Here is a 19,276-nt window from a genome sequence, read left to right as displayed (position 1 = left end):
TAAATCTTACCTTCCTGCTTATATTTTTTTTAAAGCTTTGTGGTAAATAGTTATTCAGTTATTTCAGTTCGGATGACAACTGGTTCAAAAACTGGTATCGTGGTGTTATCTATCATCTGATGTTGGTAACGCAGAAACATTTTTTGGTATGAAACTCATATCTGTGTTAAATCTAGCCGTATGTCATATGATTTATATACTATGTTGGATAATATTTGCGGACAACACAATCAAAAATCATTTCAACCTTCACAACCTTCCCCAGAATCCTGTTAGAATCTGTTTCCTCAAGCTCGGGAATCATGCATGAAATATTTGTCACTGGACGTTAAGAAACAACCAATCTATCAATCAATCAAGCTCAGGCCAAATAAAAAAAATACATAAATGGTTACAGTAACTCTACCTTCCCTACTTTTTAATGATTTTTGTTTATTGAGAACATCTGTATAACTTGTATTTCTTTTAATATATGCAACCTAATTTTTGTTTGTGTTCTTTTGTTATTTGTTCATGAACATTTATAAATTCACAGCGAAGAAAAAGACTATAAATATCAACAGTACACTGTTGATATTTATACTCTTGTTCTTCGCTGTAGTACACTGTTGATATTTATACTCTTTTTCTTCGCTGTGAATACCACTGTCACTCTAATATAATTATAATGCATTTAACTATTGTCAGTGTATTGTCTTAATTTTGTATGTCATAACCATTTAATGTAAATGTGTTTGTGTTAATAAAATATTGTCTATTGCATACCTGTCAACTGACCCGTATTCTGCGGGTGTGACCCAAGATTTTCACAATTCTGAGGGATCACCCGGGACACCTGTCGGGTCATTGAAATCACCCGGGAATTCCGAAAATGACCCACCTGTATTTCTTAGCCTTGAGATTGATTTCATAAGTAATATTCCTTTGAAATACCGGCAAATTCTTAATTATTCCATGAACAGGAAGTTCATCTAGCTATGTAAACTGTCAAATTAAGTGACCCATTAAGTGCATGGCTTCAATTGACAGCTTTGGTGTCAAACACACTGTTAATTAACACCAATTACCTTAGCTTTAGGTCGTAAATAAATTGCACTTGGTTTACAAACATATTTCAAATAGTTAGAGTTACTTCCCCTTATTTGTCACCATTTAAAATTATTCCTTATATTTATGTTTTATGGGTGAAAAAGGTTAAATCATGAAAAATATAAAATTCAAATACATATTGAAAAATAACTTTCCATTATTTTAATACCTTTATACAATTTTGAAAAAAAAGTTGAAAATTATTTTTTACATTTACACTGCCTTACATGTACATTGTATTACTATATTTTTGTCATACTCTAATTTCCTGCTCAATAGAGGTATGATGTGTTTAATAGGATGGCTACACAGCCAGTGGGCTCAAACAAATTTAACATTACATTTGAAAAATAAATTCTAGCATTTGATGATTACAAATAGTAAAGAACATAAGACTATGATACACAAAACTATAAAAATCTTAAAAAGTGCAGTGAAAAAATAACTAATAAATTAAAAATTACTTAACCAAGTGAACATGCATTGATGTTCTGGTATCTTCCATATAAATTATAAGAAAATGTACCATAAATACTGAAATTCAGCTCGAAAAAGTTTGTACGCGTTATGACCTGAGATTTGATTCTTCAATGCAGGTCATGACCTGCATTTTCATCGTCACAGGTTGACAGGTATGCTATTGTCTTAATAATATACTACAAGAAAGATGTTTTTTTTGTCATTTTTCCAATACATGTATGCAATACCCACTGTTCATTGTTAAAAACATTTTTAAAAATTGGAATTATCTTCCTTTGTTCAGAATTGTAGTTGAATCTACTACATCCAATGCTTTATATATGTACAATACTATATATTTTTTATTTCACCTTTAGTGTTTTCAAGCATTTTTAAAGGGCTGTTCCAGAAAATACTATGTCCACCCAGGGAAGGCAATTTTTTTAAATATTATGTGGGTGGTTGTATTTGAAATACCAAAATGCAAAGGGAATGCTGTTCTAATTAAATTTTATTTCTGTGGGTGGTGGGGGTTAAAAAAAAAGTGCCGTCCCTGGGGGGGACATAGTATTTTCTGGAACAGCCCTAATTGGTTTTGTGTTTAATAACTTTGTAATTGATTGTATTGCTATAGTATAACAATTTTATCATTGTTTTGAAAAGAAAGGTGAGATTCTGACAACTTTTTTTTTGTGTAGAATAATCTGAATCTATGTTTTGGTTAGTGTATTCTATAAAAAAAAAAATCATTGTTTCAAAATAAAGTGGGTTTAAATTTCTTACTTTTTTTTGGTGCTGAAAAATCTTAATATAAATTATGTTTTGGTTTATCAGTCAGGGGTACTATTTGTGCAAGTTATTTTTTAAAATATTAACTTACAATGTATAGAAGTAAAAAAAAATATACACAAATAAGTAAATAAATAATGTTTGAATAATCTCCCCTTAATTTTCTCAAAATTTACTTGTATAAGAAAATATTTCTTACAATCCCACAAAAGTTTTAGATGTAAAATCATGCCTTTAATGATTTTATCCAAGTTTGCACAATTTTTGGCATTAGAGGTTGATGTTTCATCTCATTAATTATACAAAGAAACTGAATGTGCAAAAATCTTGAGTAATTTCACAAGGCCTTCAAAAATTGCTCCTTGTGGGCTTGTAAATGAGCAGTGTTCTGAAGATAGATCCAAATAAAAATATATGTGTGGTTCCAGTTACCCTACCTATATGTACCCTACTTTTTAGTCTCTTAAATAGCCTACCCTAGATATTTTTGCCATTTGGCATTAAGCACTGTTAAAGTCAAAATGTTGCTCCCATAGAGTCAATGTAAAAATAAAACAGAAGATAAAAAAAAAACCCTACCTTCCTACTCTAAAAAAATTTAAGATGTAACTGGAACCACACATACTATTTCATTTGGCCTAACAGACAAATTAGATTTCCATTGTCCATGAAATTACACTTAAATGATGTGTAATTAAGGCATCTTCAAAGGGCAGAGAATTTAAAATTCTATTAGAGCAAAGAAATCATAAGAATTCAATTAAAGAAGATAAGATGACTTTACATAGTTAATAATCGATGATAACATGCATTTTAATTGATTTTTCTTTTATTCTTGTAGTGTACAATTGTCTTCCAGATAATGAAAAGGTTTGAAAAGCCAGTTGGTGTTGATATGACCAGTTAGAAAACCTTTGTCAAGACAGTAATATGTGGCAGGACATTCCAGATACATGGTTGTTAGAGATTTTCCAGTATTTAAAGTTTCAAGACCTGGTGAACATTACTGCAGTCTGTAAGAAATGGCAGCGTGTGGCTTTAGATGAAACTTTATGGAGAAAGTTAATCAGGAGAACATATAATCTCAAAAGTATATAAAGTTGTACTTCACATTTTATGATTTCAATGTTGGTTTTTAGAAAATGATGCAGTCAATTCTTTTTTACCGTTGACCAGACTTCCAAGCACCTTTCTGAACTTGGTTACATACTTAATATGTACAATACAGAATTTCATTCTTAACCTGTTCATATGTTTATTGGTATTAGATGGTATTTTGAGCTATTCCTTTGGTATGTTTTTCATATCTATACCAGCTTTCGCTTTTATGTGCATGTTTTTACAATTCATAGAAAAATCAGAAAATAAATAGATCCTTTTTGTTATGGTTTTTGGTATTTTTACATAACAATTGATAACCGTCCATAGACAAAATAGTTCTTGAGAGAATGTTAACCTTTCTTGTAAGCTGAACTTTTAAATCATTAGAAAAATTAATACTGGGAATCATCTTGATATTCATACGAAAGGCAATACTTTTTGATAAGATTTAAGAAGTTTTTATGAATAAAAAATTAGTCATACAGTTAATTAATGCAGTGCATATGTCTTTTGTTTACAAGGTATAGCTGCACATGTAGACATTCAAAATGTAGGTTAAATATTGCAGGTACCAGTTCAGCTTTTGCAGAAGTTTTGCTGTCAAGAAGGACTTTATTTCATGGAATGTTTTCACTTTAAAAAGAATTGAAAAGATGCAAAAACTCTATGAAAGGAGTACACAGTGCTCAATAAATCATACCAAAAGTATTAAAGTAAAGTTTTACCCTTTCATCCTTTCTCTGACAACATGGACAGCATGGTCTTGGTTTTTTTTTTAAATATCTGCAATTATGTCCTGTAACTTTTTCGAGTTTACAACTAAATGGTTGAACCTGTATTGTTTGAGAAAAGCATTCCTGTTGTCCATTTCAAGCCCATACTTTACAATTACTTGTTCTTGCAATGCATTTTCAAAATCGAAAAATTGGATAACTACGCAAAAAAAATTATTAAATATTGAAATTTTTGCCCCATTTTTCAATAACTATTAATTAAAACATTATTTTATGAGCTCCTTCATATACTTAAGTTTGAAGGAAAAACTATATCCACTGCAGAGAGCAAAGATTTTATAATTGAATCTCCTCCATTTCAGATACAGACCTAGCTCCAGGTAAAGACTCCTGGTACAGTGAGTACAAACGATTCTATTATCACACACCAGCAATTGAGAGTGAAGTGCTCACTGATCACACTGATGAAGTATTAGATGTTGCATTTTCTCATAATGGAAAATATGTCTGTACTACTTCAAAAGACTGCACTGTCAAGGTGAGATACATGTATGTAATATATACTGAGTGCATTATGGCAGGCACCATATTCCAAACCCCTTTGATCCCCTTTTCAATATAAATACAAAAATAATCTTTCAATACACATGCATTCCTGAAACATTTGGATACATGTTACTTAAACAGTTTTTCTTGCAATGTAAATTAACTTTTTTTTCAGTTCAAAAACTTATTATAGACCCTTGGGGTCCAAATCAAAACTTACAAATTTAAATTAAATTGTGATCACATTGAAAATGGAAAAAAAGCTCTTGAAATTTCTAATAGTATTCCAAGTTCTGTCATTGTCTGTGTACATACCATAAGAAGTCTTAAAAATATTAAAACAATTGTCTAAGACTCCAAATTCCTAAGAATATCTGCTGGTTTAAATGTTAATTGAATTGAAAATACATGTAGGGTTTAGGTTTTCTATTGGTACAAAGTAAAAAGCCGTGATTTTCAGTGTTAGATATATATTTATGCTCTGTCACTCATGTCCATAAAACATTCACAGAACATATAAATTACAATGACCTTTATTTTACACTTGGAGTGACTAATTTTTAACTTGACATATATATTTTCTCCTGAAATTTTTAATGGCACACCTTAGTTTAACATTTCATGTTCAATGTTTCCGAAACATAATTTTGCTATCTGGGACAATATCCCTAATGCGCCTTGAAAAGAGGAACACAAAAGTCATGTGTAAACGAAAAATCTCTGTGTAGTGATATTTGACACATTTCTATCATAAAAAAATGACTGAGCTGAACCATTTGTGTTAATTTAGAAAGTAGGGGAACACTGAATAAATGTGTGAAAACTATGGAGCTATTAAATGTGTTCAAAGTATTAAATTTTGAAAGCACTTATTGTGTTAAAAATGTGATTTTTTACCATGAGGAGCCACATCGCAAAAGAATACTCAGGGTTTGCTAATTTACGGAAAAATGAACCACACTTTGCACCCCGATAATTTAACCACATATGTAAAAATGTCTCAGCTTCCAAACAAACGATCATACATATACAAGTTTACAATATGGGCTGAGCAACAGAAGAAAACGTTACCATTACCGCCTATGGTGAAACAATTACACATATTGCCCCATCTATGACAAAATAATTTACCAATGAGATTCTTTTTGTTACAGAAGTTAATAATTATCTTTAGACTTTTTTCTCATAACACACAAGTTTTTCACTCAGATATATTTACAGTATAATTACTGTATAGTGGGTTACTTTTGCTGCGTGTAAATTTTCGCTCATTTTCACAGATAAAATAAAATCGCCAAAATGAATTTGGCCAACTTAAAAGGGCACATGCAAAGGTACAAAATGTATTGATGAAAGTTTTCAATCCGCCAAAATAATAACCACCAAAATATTGCATATACCCTTTTCAATGAAAATTGCAAAATTTAACACCCGCGAAAATAACCCACTAAGTGGTAATCCAAGATTTCAAATACAGAAAAATATTAAACAAGTGACGTCACAACACATATTTCACAAATGACATATATTGGATTATTTCATAGTGAAACCAAGATAATGATATGATTTATTGAACCATATGCTGTATATACACAACAGAAAAAAAAGCAAAAGAAAAGGAACAAACTCCATTAATTTCTCTTTAGGACAAATTTGATTCCATATGACTTTTTTAGCTCACCTGGCCCAAAGGGCCAAGTGAGCTTTTCTCATCACTTTGCGTCCGGCGTCCGGCGTCCGTCGTCCGTCGTCCGGCATTAGCTTTTACAAAAATCTTCTCCTCTGAAACTACTGGGCCAAATCAAACCAAACTTGGCCACAATCATCATTGGGGTATCTAGTTTAAAAAATGTGTGGCGTGACCCGGTCAACCAACCAAGATGGCCGCCACGGCTAAAAATAGAACATAGGGGTAAAATGCAGTTTTTGGCTTATAACTCAAAAACCAAAGCATTTAGAGCAAATCTGACATGGGGTAAAAATGTTTATCAGGTCAAGATCTATCTGCCCTGAAATTTTCAGATGAATCGGTCAATTGGTTGTTGGGTTGCTGCCCCTGAATTGGTAATTTTGAAGAAATTTTCCTGTTTTTGGTTATTATCTTGAATATTATTATAGTTAGAGATAAACTGTAAACAGCAATAATGTTCAGCAAAGTAAGATCTACAAATAAGTCAACATGACCAAAATGGTCAGTTGACCCGTTTAGGAGTTATTGCCCTTTATAGTCAATTTTTAACCATTTTTCGTTAATTAAAGTAATCTTTTACAAAAATCTTCTCCTCTGAAACTACTTGGCCAAATTAATCCAAACTTGGCCACAATCATCTTTGGGATATCTAGTTTAAAAAATGTGTGGCGTGACCTGGTCAACCAACCAAGATGGCCGCCACAGCTAAAAATAGAACAAAGGGGTTAAATGCAGTTTCGGCTTATAACTCAAAAACCAAAGCATTTTGAGGAAATCTGACATGGGATAAAAATGTTTATCAGGTCAAGATCTATCTGCCCTGAAATTTTCAGATGAATCGGTCAATCGGTTGTTGGGTTGCTGCCCCTGAATTGGTAATTTTGAGGAAATTTTGCTGTTTTTGGTTATTATCTTGAATATTATTATAGATAGAGATAAACTGTAAACAGCAATAATGTTCAGCAAAGTAAGACCTACAAATAAGTCAACATGACCAAAATGGTCAGTTGACCCGTTAAGGAGTTATTGCCCTTTATAGTCAATTTTTAACCATTTTTCGAAAATTAAAGTAATCTTTTACAAAAATCTTCTCCTCTGAAACTACTGGGCCAAATTAATCCAAACTTGGCCACAATCATCTTTGGGGTATCTAGTTTAAAAAATGTGTGGCGTGACCTGGTCAACCAACCAAGATGGCTGCCACCACTAAAAATAGAACATAGGGGTAAAATGCAGTTTTTGGCTTATAACTCAAAAACCAAAGCATTTTGAGGAAATCTGACATGGGATAAAAATGTTTATCAGGTCAAGATCTATCTGCCCTGAAATTTTCAGATGAATCGGTCAATCGGTTGTAGGGTTGCTGCCCCTGAATTGGTAATTTTGAGGAAATTTTGCTGTTTTTGGTTATTATCTTGAATATTATTATAGATAGAGATAAACTGTAAACAGCAATAATGTTCAGCAAAGTAAGATCTACAAATAAGTCAACATGACCAAAATGGTCAGTTGACCCCTTTAGGAGTTATTGTCCTTTATAGTCAATCTTTAACCATTTTTCATAAATCTTAAGTAATCTTTTACAAAATCTCCACTGAAACTACTAGGCCAAAATCATCTTTGGGGTATCTAGTTTGAAAAATGTGTCCGATGACCTGGCCATTCAACCAAGATGGCCGCCACGGCTAAAAATAGAACATAGGGGTAAAATGCAGTTTTTTGCTTATAACTATGAAACCAAAGCATCTAGAGCAAATCTGACAAGAAGTTAAATTGTTAATCAAGTCAATATCTATCTGCCCTGAATTTTTCAGATGAATTGGACAACTGGTTGTTGGGTTGCTGCCCTCCAATTGGTAATTTTTAAAGAAATTTTGCCGTTTTTGGTTATCTTGAATACTATTATAGATAGCGATAAACTGTAAACAGAAATAATGTTCAGCAAAGTAAGATCTACAAATAAGTCAACATGACCTAAATGGTCAATTGACCCCTTAAGGAGTTATTGCCCTTTATAGTCAATTTTTAACAATTTTCATTAATTTGGTAAATTTATGTAAATTTTTACCAAATATAGTTCTCTGTTACTAATGGGCAAAGTTCATGATAGATATAATTGTAAGAAGCAAAATCGTTCAGTAAAGTAAGAACTTCAAACACATCACCATCACCAAAATACAATTTTGTCATGAATCCATTTGTGTCCTTTGTTTAATATGCACATAGACCCAAGGTGAGCGACACAGGCTCTTTAGAGCCTCTAGTTTAAGGTTATCATAATTAATCAAAATTTTGATCCAATGTTATTATAGCTTATATACACATAAAATTCTGTTAAAATAATGATTGTTTTTTTTGTTAGATTTTGGTGTTTATTCTTTATTTTTCAAGGTATGGGAAATTGGGTTTCCAACAACCCTAAAGTATTCAGCAGACTTAAAAGAAATGTTAGAATGGAGTTTAACCCAATATGCTGTGTTTAACAAAACGGATGATTTTTTATTGGTGTGTGGTGTTAACATCAATGGACCGTACTACAACGAGTTCTTCATGGGACATGGAGCAATCTTTGACATGACACAAGGTAGGCTCAAAATTCTGAGAGAAGCTCAAATAATGCTTTTGAATCACTAAGATGAAGATATTTGTCCAACTTGCGGATACAGCTTTTTCAACTAAACTGAGATTCCACTCATTTTACAAAGGAGTATACAAATGGGGCAATAAGGCCTTTATTTGGCCCAAAATTACTGCAAATTTAAAAGATATCATACATATTCTTAAATTATTGAAAACATGACTAAGGTATAAGGTTCTAAAATAAAACAAAACAAATTTGACATAAAACAAGTTACAATGCCAACAAATCATGACCTAATTTGCATATTTTGTTAAATTCTGTGATTTTTCTTGTTTTTTTCATCAAATTTAAAGTATACTTTGGATTGAAAAAGTATGTGCACACCTATAGCTAAGAAACATCTTTATATTTGGTGAGATTATGCCAATAGTTATAATAAAGCTTCTATTAAATTAATTTGTTGTTTCTCGGCTGCGCAGGATGTTTCTACAACGGAAATAAAGACAGAAAACTGCCTTAATTCTGTATTTTTTATGGTTTTTGTGAAAACAGTACATATTATGACGTAATTGAGACGTCATCATATAAAAATCTTTATGTTTTTCATTTATATTTCTTGACCCTATGCATTTCTTAACATTATGTGCCAATTTGAAATGGTTATCAAACATTTTATTTTTTTGGGCCAAAACTCCTTTCTCTGAATAATGATGATCATAAATAAGATATTCATCTATACATAATAATGATCATAAATAAGATATTCATCTATACATTTTGACAAAAATGCCTGTGTTTACACCATAAAATTTCTTTATGTTCAGGCAAAACTGTACAATTTGAAAAGTTGTAAAGTCTGGCAGCACCTAGATAAATAAATGGTACATCAATTTTCTGTTTTTTTAAGGTAAAAACCTAAATATGGATTTTGATGAATATTTTCTTTCCTTGCCACAGAAGATGGTAAAATAAACAAGCATATGAATTTAATTTGATACAGTTTACTAATTTACACTATTTACAAAATGAAAATCACTTTTTTTCTTTTTTTTATTGTCCCTCTATTGTCCATTTCAATCAATATGATACAATAAAAATCGTTACCAGAGGGAGATCACCTCAAAGATATCGACAGACTTTGTTTATTTTTACACCTCATGTGGCAAGGAAAGACAATGTTTAGCTAAATCCACAAAAGTATTTAATATTTTAAGACACAAAATGAATACAATATAATATATACCTAGATGCTGCCAGTATTTTAAACTTTTCAAATTACACAGTGGTATCTGTCCATGGTGTAAACACATGTGTTTTAGTCAAAGTGTATGGATGAACCTTAAATGTTTTCACAATTCTCTCAAAGGACGAAAGTAAATAATGTTGCCTTTTTTTAAAATTCATTTCTCTTAAATTATAGTTTGTCATCTATTTAGATTTAATAATAAGAAGTCACAGCACTCGATCTTTACAGATTTCACTGTATACAAAGTCACAGCACTCATTCTAATATTTATTCTGCATTTACAATAGTTCTATTTTTTCAGGTTTCACTATAATTAGAGTGATGGGTATGAATCCACCTCATCTGTTTGCTGATTGGGCTGATACAGAAGTGTGTTTAGGTGGATATGCCACAAATCATGATCACCTAACTATTAATTCTTTCAAGGTATGGTATTATCAAGAATGTGAGTTACACATATTTTTCTACAAGAGCTGGATTATAGAATGACAAAATGAAGAATTTAAACATAGACAAATACTTATAGAGTGACAGAATAACACATTCATTTACTAATATGTGTATGTATTACTGATTTAAATGATGTTTCTCAATAATAAAATTCAAACTGCCTTTTTGAATGATTGAACTGGTTTGAAACCTTGTTTTTTTTTATAATACAAACTTGCCCACTTACATGTTGTGTAAAATGTGTAGGCATTCAAATATAAAACAGTTCTGTGTAATTCACTAGAGAACTTGAAAAAAAATATGTTTGTTGTCTATAAGTATATCAAGTCTTGATTTGCATGCTAGCTGTAAACCCGCTAAATTTATTTATTTTCATGAATCCGTCATGAATAGTAAAATAATGTTAATTTACATTGTACATTACTATGAAAATATCTAACTTGGTTTTATGAATAAAACAATGTTTTTTTTATGCCCCACCTACAATAGTGGATGGGCATTATTTTTTCTGGTCTGTGCGTCCCTTTGTCCATCCATCTGTTTGTTCGTTTGTTTTTTTGTCCGTCTGTCCCGCTTCAGGTTTAAGTTTTTGGTTGAGGTAGTTTTTGATGAAGCTGCAGTTTAATCAACTCTAAACTTAGTACACATGTTCCTTATGATATGATCTTTCTAATTTTAAAGCCAAATTAGACTTTTGACCCAAATTTCACAGTCCACTGAACATAGAAAATGGAAGTGCAAGTTTCAGGTTAAAGTTTTTGGTTCAAGGTAGTTTTTGATGAAGTTGAAGTCCAACCAACATGAAACTTAGTACACATGTTCCCTATGGTATGATCTTTCTAATTTTAATGCCAAATTAATTTTTTTACCCAATTTCACGGGCCATTGAACATGGAAAATGATAGTGCAAGTGGGGACATTTGTGTACTTTGGACACATTCTTGTTTTATCTGTTAAAAAGCTGTAAATAATAATGGGCTAAAAATATGAAAAAATTCAGTTAAAAGAAGTTGGTTGTATAAGTATATTACACCTAAAATAGAAAATAGATTTTTCTTATATAAAAGAGTCCACCATTTATCCATTGACGATGCATCATTTAACATTGCCCCTTGTTTACACTTTCTTGGGTTACATAAGGTAAACTAAATTCAGGCGATTTTCAATTGATGTATTTCAAGTATTAAAAAAAAAAAAGGAAAATACCCTTCTAAAATCATACTTACTTTCAACACATTAAGGAATCTCATTCAACTATGAATTAATTATAATACTATTTGACAGGTTCCAGATAAAAGGACTAGAATGAACCAGGAAACAGTAAAGCCTCCAGACCCTCAGGAGATATTAGATAATACAGATGGAAATAGACTATGTACATTTTATGCGGATTGCAATCATACTATGAATCTAATGGTAGCTAATGTTCCAATCAAACAAAAACCTCCGACGCCAAAATGTGATATAAATAGAAACGCAAATTCTGTGATATACAACACAGATAGAAATAATAGTGATACATGTATTAAATACTTAATTTTTGTGGCAGGAATTCATGATTGTATAATTTTACACAAGTTAAAGGATGTTCAAACAACAAAAGATTTTGATGAAGCCAACGCAGTTCGACCTTTCAGCTATGATGTGATACGAAGACCTGGACAGTATATATCTGGTATGAAGTTGTCACATGACCACAGGTGAGACGAGATGTTTTGTTTTGCTTTTGAGCATAACTATTGGTTATTCTGAGGTTATTCTATCGCAACATGTCAGCTTTTTCAAACCATCATATTTTTTTCATGACATCAATGTTTAATCATTTCAGATGGGTCGTCAGTACTTATAATACATTTTAAGTGATGTACTTTGATTCTGTTTTCTGACTTTAGATTTGAATTGAGATGCTAATCATGAAATACATGTATGAAAAACAATGCAAGAGTGAAACAACAAAAATAAGATATCAAGCAAAAGAGATGGTTATGTACATGCAATGTGATTACCAGAGTTAAACTCTCAGTTTCGCTTGTCCTAAATTTGTTTGAAATTTCAAAGTGTAACAAAATAATAAAAAGACTGCAGAAAATGGTAGGTAAATTCAATTTAAGACAGATATATCAGTGATTTTTGTCCCCAATGTTTACAATAAGATTATTTTTCTAAGTTGGAGTCAGGCTATAGCTAGGAATCAGGTTGTGGTGAAATTCACACAAAAAACTATGTGTAGGAATAGTACACTTAGTTTAAAATTCATGTTTCCTTCTTATACATGACATATATAGGAAGGCAAGAGAAAATTCCATGAAATTTGAAAAATAATTTTTAACTTGAAATTTAGAATTTGAGTAGAAGATATTTTTAGACAATTTGAATACTTACACATAAATAAAGATGTTGCACTACTTTGATACCTACAAGAAAGCATCACATGAAGTGCAGTTATCTTCCAGTTCTCATTTTACAGCTTTAATAGTTTTATAAACACATGTTGATTTTATTATTCCAGGTATTTATATTTTAATTTCCGTGAAGCAGTCAAAGTAGAAGAAAATGAAGAATGGGAAGACTATCTACACCTGAAGGAAAATCTACAAGTTAATGTCATAGACCTGCAGACAAAGCAGATAATGCCGGATATTGTCTATGAGGGACACAAAGGTTTCTCAGAATACCCAGCATGGTACATATGTCTGGATACCTCAGATGATATTGTGGCAAGGTTAGGCTTAAACAAATGTCCCCTTTGTTTGTATGAGAGAAAAGAGAAAAAAAAACTTGCAAGGTTAGGTTTAAAAAAAAGATTTCTCCCTTTAATTGTATGAAAGAAAAGAGGATTTTTTTTTTTTTAAGGTAGTATTGTAGTTGTGTATTTCACCATTTCAATCTGGATCAATACACTTTTTAAAAAGTTACCAATTATTTTACAATGTTGATAAGGTGTACAAGTTTAATAGTCACACATCCACAGGTACTGACAAGAATCTTATAAATAAACAATTTAAAGGGAAACTTCGCAAAAAAATCAAAAATTGATATTATGTCCATTCTGTATAAAAATGCTCAAATTTATAAATATTAAAGTTTTATTCCGCTAGATAAGAGATCACCATCGATTTTAAATTTTGAGTATCAGTTCTCTGCCTTCCGCCATTTTGTTATCTTGTCCAAATAAAAGTCACGATATGTCTATAAACCACAAAGAAACAAAACTACAGTAACCGATGTAGTCTTAATTACGTGTCGATATCTTGTCAATCGTACGGTTGTTTTATCTGACTAACTAACTTGATACGGAAAATGTTCTTATTTTTTTAATAACCATATAGTCTGTTATTTTTAAACTGTTAATATTGGAATTAGTTAAAAAGTCTAATTTCAAATCATAAATAAGTGTTCCGTGAAAATTGTTTTCGAAAATCTAATTCGTTCATAATTCTTTAAAGTAATATACTTTATTCAAATAAATTAGGATCTTCGCTCCACTGATCACCCGCATGGCTTAAGGTATTACTCCCAAAGGTATTGTGAGGGGTGTCAGGTGACACGTCCAGGTATTCAAGCGATTTCCTGTCGGGCTTGCAAGTTCATGCATCGTTTCACTTCTGTAGGTATTGATCAGTGTATACACGGCCGATAACTTATAACTTTCCATTTTGAACTATCAGGTGCATGTATAATATTCATCTCTGTCTTGCGTGTCCGAAAGTGATATAATATACTAGTCATTACTTAACTTATACGCTTGTTTATAAATAAAATTTCTGGTGTAAAGAATATTATTTATAAAAAAAAAAAATGATACAAAAAAAAAAAAAAAAAAAAAAAAAAAAAAATTGAAGATATACAAATATACGTATTTTTTCCAAGGGTTAATTTGGGAAAATCAGAGACATATAATTGTATTATATGTCTCTGGGAAAATGTAATATTTACTCGTTGTCAATAGTAAAGGACATAGTTGGATCATTCCAGAAATGTTGATTAAAAAAATGTGCGACCTTGTCGATGATTCGTTTATACGCCCGGATAGAAAGTTACGGAACTACAGCGCAATTTAAAATATATACATGTATACATTGAACATAAGAAAGAAACATACATTTTGTGCAAATTGGGGTAAAAGTTTTGTAAATAGACTAGTCCACATATACCAACAGTATGTAATCATCCAATTCGATAGACTATTGTATACCAAAAGAAGAAGAAGAAGAGGACCAATTTTATTTAAAAACAGGTCGATCTATAACTTGCTTTGGTTCATCGAAGTTATGAACATAGTAAAATCACAGATTTATATATCAATTAGATTGTTCTCGAATAAAGAAAGAAATTCGTCATCACCACAATTGTTCCGACATATGCAACTGGACGTACACTAATAATCCCCGAGGGATGTGAATATTTTCTAGGAAAGCTATTGAGTATTAAAGTTTCAAATCATTTTCGGGATTTATTTTCTTTCTTGATATTCAATGACAGCAAATTTAAAGAATAAACTGCTTGTCAGATATTTGTCCGCTTTAGGGGTATTCTTGCCAGTTGAACAGACTTATAATTACATTCAAAAATAGGGAAAGATGACATTAAATTCGTTGTCTTTTGTTTTTAAACATCTTTGGTCAAATAGTTATTAAGTATTATACGTTGTGAGACGAAGACTATTTTAATAAGGACGTCTCCGATTATGATTAAATTTGGTTGACGTTTTTCACACTTGATAAAGAGTATCTATTCGTAATTTTTTGATTCCATTCCAAGAAGACCTTAAATTTGCTGTTAATTTTTTAAAACTTTTCAAGTAGAAAAATATTTTTTCTTTATTCGTTCATATTATATTCCGCTTCGGTAGAGTTATCTTCAGTGAGTTCCAGTTATTAATTTATACGTGGCTTTTAAAAAGTCTAAATCTAAGTGTTCTCATTCATTTATTTGCCTAATAAAGACAAATAAAAATACTTTGGTAAAGCTATTTATAATTTCTAAGTTCTCCTTTTTATTAGACATCAATCAAGGACAAAAGGTGTAAATCATTTCAATCGGACATATGATTCAAGTTTCCCGTCTTTAACCGAAAATTGTGTATTTCTTAGTAAATTAACTTATTTGAATTCAAATAAATAATAGCACCAAACATAATTAAATAATTCCACGGCGATCAATTTTTATTTGTCACCAACTTGAATATATATTTTAAATATGGGTATTGAATGCTCCCTTGTCTTATAATTCACTGATCCGAATAGACAGTCACACCTGGCAAGGTGTGCCCGAGAGGCGTGGTTAAATACCGAAGTGCAAATAACAATTTACCTTTCAACAAGCCATCTACGAGTATTGCCACAGAACCGTGAATACACACATCGTATCAACCAAGTCATAGCAGAGATAGTAAAAGGTCAATAAGAGTACACCAACATATTGTCTTTACAGATTATTGTACTTTACTTTGTTCACCTTATCATTCCGAAAATATATTAATTAAAAATAAATTTATAACTTTTTGTGTTGTCTACAAAAATAATTCGAATATATACGTTTAACATAGAAAATTTATCTCATGAATATGTACAATTGGACGTCTGTGCGTTTTATCTTCTTATTATCGGATGGTGTTTTAGATAAAGCATAAGTCATCGGCGCGCTTACGATTACGTTAAAATATGATTAAAAACCAAGACTTTTAATGATTGTATTTTAAATCCCGGCATGCAAAAACCAGGAGAAAACGTCACGACCTACAGGAAGTAGTTAATATTTTTTCATTAAATATTGAATTTCTCCTTTATTACTGCACATATAGCGATAAAACTTTGTGAATATATATATTATGTCATAATGAACATATTTAAACCATAAGTAAAAAATCGTGAATTTTCCCTTTAACACTGCAACATAACATTTCATTAGTTTTTACTGTACTTGCATTAAAACCTGTATCCAAGATGTTCAAATATGATATTTATGTAAATGATGAATTTCAGTACATGTACAAAAGCTAGATATTTGCATGTTTCATATTAGGAAAAATAATGTTAAGGGGGCTCCTGGGTATAAATCTTTTTTTTTCTAATATAGGATTTGGCTATATATTTTTATAAAAATGAACTTCACCATATACTTAAAAGAAAAATGAAATAAAAAAATTGTGTCACCGTTCATTTAAGTTCACAATCTGCCTACGGAAGAAGCATACATTTTTGTTAATGTCCTTTTTTTCTGGTGAACTAATTAATGGGAGAAAAACAGGTATAAATATCGAAACAAAAAAATAACATAATAACAGAAATCGCTTAAATTATACAATTATTTAGTTTATGTACAGCTTATTTGAAAACTGTAATAAAAAATATAGGTCACCGATGAGTTAATAAAGATATTTCAAATTTAATGCCAAAAAAAAAATCTTTTTTGCACCAAAGGGAGATAATTTGGAGCTTTTTCAATGATATAACCATTTTAAAAGTCATCTGGGGCCAAACAGAATTTATTTTTTGGGTTGATTTTTGTACCATATCATAAAGTAATGACTAATAGTGTAATGAATAAAATTTGTAATGAAAAAATTTAACGTTTAATTTTTTGCTGAAATTTTTGTACCCACGAGCTTCCTTAATTAGATTTTACTATCTTTGCTTTTGATTATTTAAATGATATAAATATACTGTTAATTCAGAAATTATTGTGTGCATTTATTATTGCGATTTTTTTTAAAAGGACAAAAATGCTAGACAAATTTTTTTGATTTAAGAAAATCTGCATACAGATATATGTAATAGATATTAAAATGCAAGTTCTTATTATTGCGACTCACCAAGTCGCTTTCGCTTTAATAAAAGTCTTGCAATAATTTTTGAATTCACAGTACTTGAAATTTAAAATTATTTTCCAGTGGAAGTGAAGAAGCTAAAGCCTACCTATGGGATAGATATTACAGATGTTTGATTACTACATTACAACACAAAGAGGGTGTGGTCAATGGTCTAGAATTTAACCCTAAAGACTGTGAGACAATGGTGACATCTGGTGATGACCATACGATCAGAATATGGAGGTCAAGAAATAGGATGAAGACATTACAACCAGTTGATTCTTCATACTTATAGAATTATAAAATATGCAATTGAAATTAAGAGATTAAAGAATAGGATTACTGGTAGTTGAGAAGAGTAAGCAAGACATTATATGAGAGAATGTTGTCATAGAGATAAAGAGCTACATGATTGAATCTTTATTGGTGTTTTAATTCCAAATCATTCAGATGTTGAATGTGTTTTACAGTGTTTTGATCCTTATTTCCCAGTAAAAAAAAAAAAAAAACCCTATATTTACAGCTATTCAAACTGTAAGTGTTAGTACAATCTATTTGATCACTATTTTAACTTTAGGACATTTAGAACATTGATAAGTAGAATTGAATGGACTATTTTTCGAACAGAAATAAATCGACAAAATTCCTCTAGAAATCTTAAAATCTTCTTAGATAAACTGTAGTTTAAATACAGGTTAGTTATTATTGGATGAGATATATTTATGAATGCTTGAGATAAAAAGAAGATTTAATCTGACAGCAAATGGTGGTGCTTAATAAGATATATTTTATTTTTTTAAATGTTTTTTTTTTTATATTTTATAAACAAAAATATTATTGAGGTAGAACACACAAATATTTCTGAGAATCAAAAAGATTTTTTTTTTTTAAAGTACCTTGAAGGTAAAACTTTTTTTGTTGACTTTGATGTGGATTACTAGATTTAATTTCAGAATGCTATAAGTTATTACAGCAATTCAACTTGTTTGTCTGTTTGCAAACAAATATTTCTGTTACATGTTACAGGTACTACTGAACCAAATGAATTCATGTTAGTGGAAATACCAAAATAAAACAGTATGACATTTTTTGCCTGGTAAGAGATTCAGGCTTCTTGAAGCTTCTATTTTTCATTGATTTCACATATCATACAAGAGTTGTCTTAAGTAACATTAAGTTAAATGGTAAGGTGTTATATATTGTTTATAAGTTGACGAAACTGGGACAGTTTGTATTTAAGTACATCTTAGATATTTTTTCTAATAAATTGGACCCTACATAGGAATGTATGGTAAATATTATAATGTAAACCAAGTTTGATAGATTCAGATTGTTTATTAATATTATTTGAATGCTGTTTATGATTCTTTTTCAAGGAATGTTTGTTGAAGAAAATTTGTTTATGAATGTTTGTTATTTGATTTGTTAATAAACAGTATAAAATATGCTATTATTAAAATGATGACAGTTGGCATGTAATATAAACCTTCATAATATCAGAGGATGATATAAAAAGCTGCACAATACATATTTAGAATAGGGATGCCTTATGGTTTTAAGTTTCAGTATATTTCAGTCGTTCTTGACAACATTTTCATATATAGTTCATGAACCGGTAAAATCAATTTTGATTGTTTTATTGATGGGATAATTATGAGAGTGAATATCAAGACCAAAAATATCTCCTTTAAATACATGTAATCTGGAAATGCTTCAATTAGTATCTATGTCAGTCTTACATGTGGAATTTAACCTTGAACTCATTTTCATTGTAAGCTGA

At 30.5% G+C, this 19,276-nt stretch overlaps 1 protein-coding gene across 3 annotated transcripts; it reads left to right on the top strand.

Annotated features, from left to right (window-relative positions):
- The first annotated feature begins 60 nt into the window (after positions 1–60).
- Positions 61–18,958, top strand: LOC134715892 (F-box/WD repeat-containing protein 5-like). Of its 3 annotated transcripts, none has more exons than XM_063578432.1 (8): positions 61–146; positions 3,179–3,427; positions 4,535–4,710; positions 8,800–8,992; positions 10,537–10,661; positions 11,970–12,385; positions 13,195–13,407; positions 17,578–18,958. In XM_063578432.1, exons 2-8 carry the CDS (start codon positions 3,268–3,270, stop codon positions 17,789–17,791), a joined length of 1,497 nt encoding a protein of 498 aa, XP_063434502.1. In that variant the 5' UTR covers positions 61–146; positions 3,179–3,267; the 3' UTR covers positions 17,792–18,958. The 3 variants fall into 3 exon arrangements, with proteins under 3 accessions (XP_063434502.1, XP_063434504.1, XP_063434503.1); XM_063578434.1 differs by having other exon boundaries at positions 77–146; positions 3,197–3,427; XM_063578433.1 differs by having other exon boundaries at positions 86–178.
- Positions 18,959–19,276: the final 318 nt, after the last annotated feature.

Source organism: Mytilus trossulus, chromosome 4 (genome assembly GCF_036588685.1).
Source record: "Mytilus trossulus isolate FHL-02 chromosome 4, PNRI_Mtr1.1.1.hap1, whole genome shotgun sequence".
Taxonomy (NCBI): domain Eukaryota; kingdom Metazoa; phylum Mollusca; class Bivalvia; order Mytilida; family Mytilidae; genus Mytilus; species Mytilus trossulus.
Note: the sequence above shows the minus strand (reverse complement) of the source record. Positions and strands in the feature narration are given on the sequence as shown.

Bases quoted from the DNA above. Each gene is read 5' to 3' on its own strand.
- LOC134715892 (XM_063578432.1), top strand. From the start codon at position 3,268: ATGTGGCAGGACATTCCAGATACATGGTTGTTAGAGATTTTCCAGTAT. The intron at 4,711-8,799 runs GTGAGATACATG...TTATTTTTCAAG, and splicing joins CAAAAGACTGCACTGTCAAG to GTATGGGAAATTGGGTTTCC. The intron at 12,386-13,194 runs GTGAGACGAGAT...TTATTATTCCAG, and splicing joins AAGTTGTCACATGACCACAG to GTATTTATATTTTAATTTCC.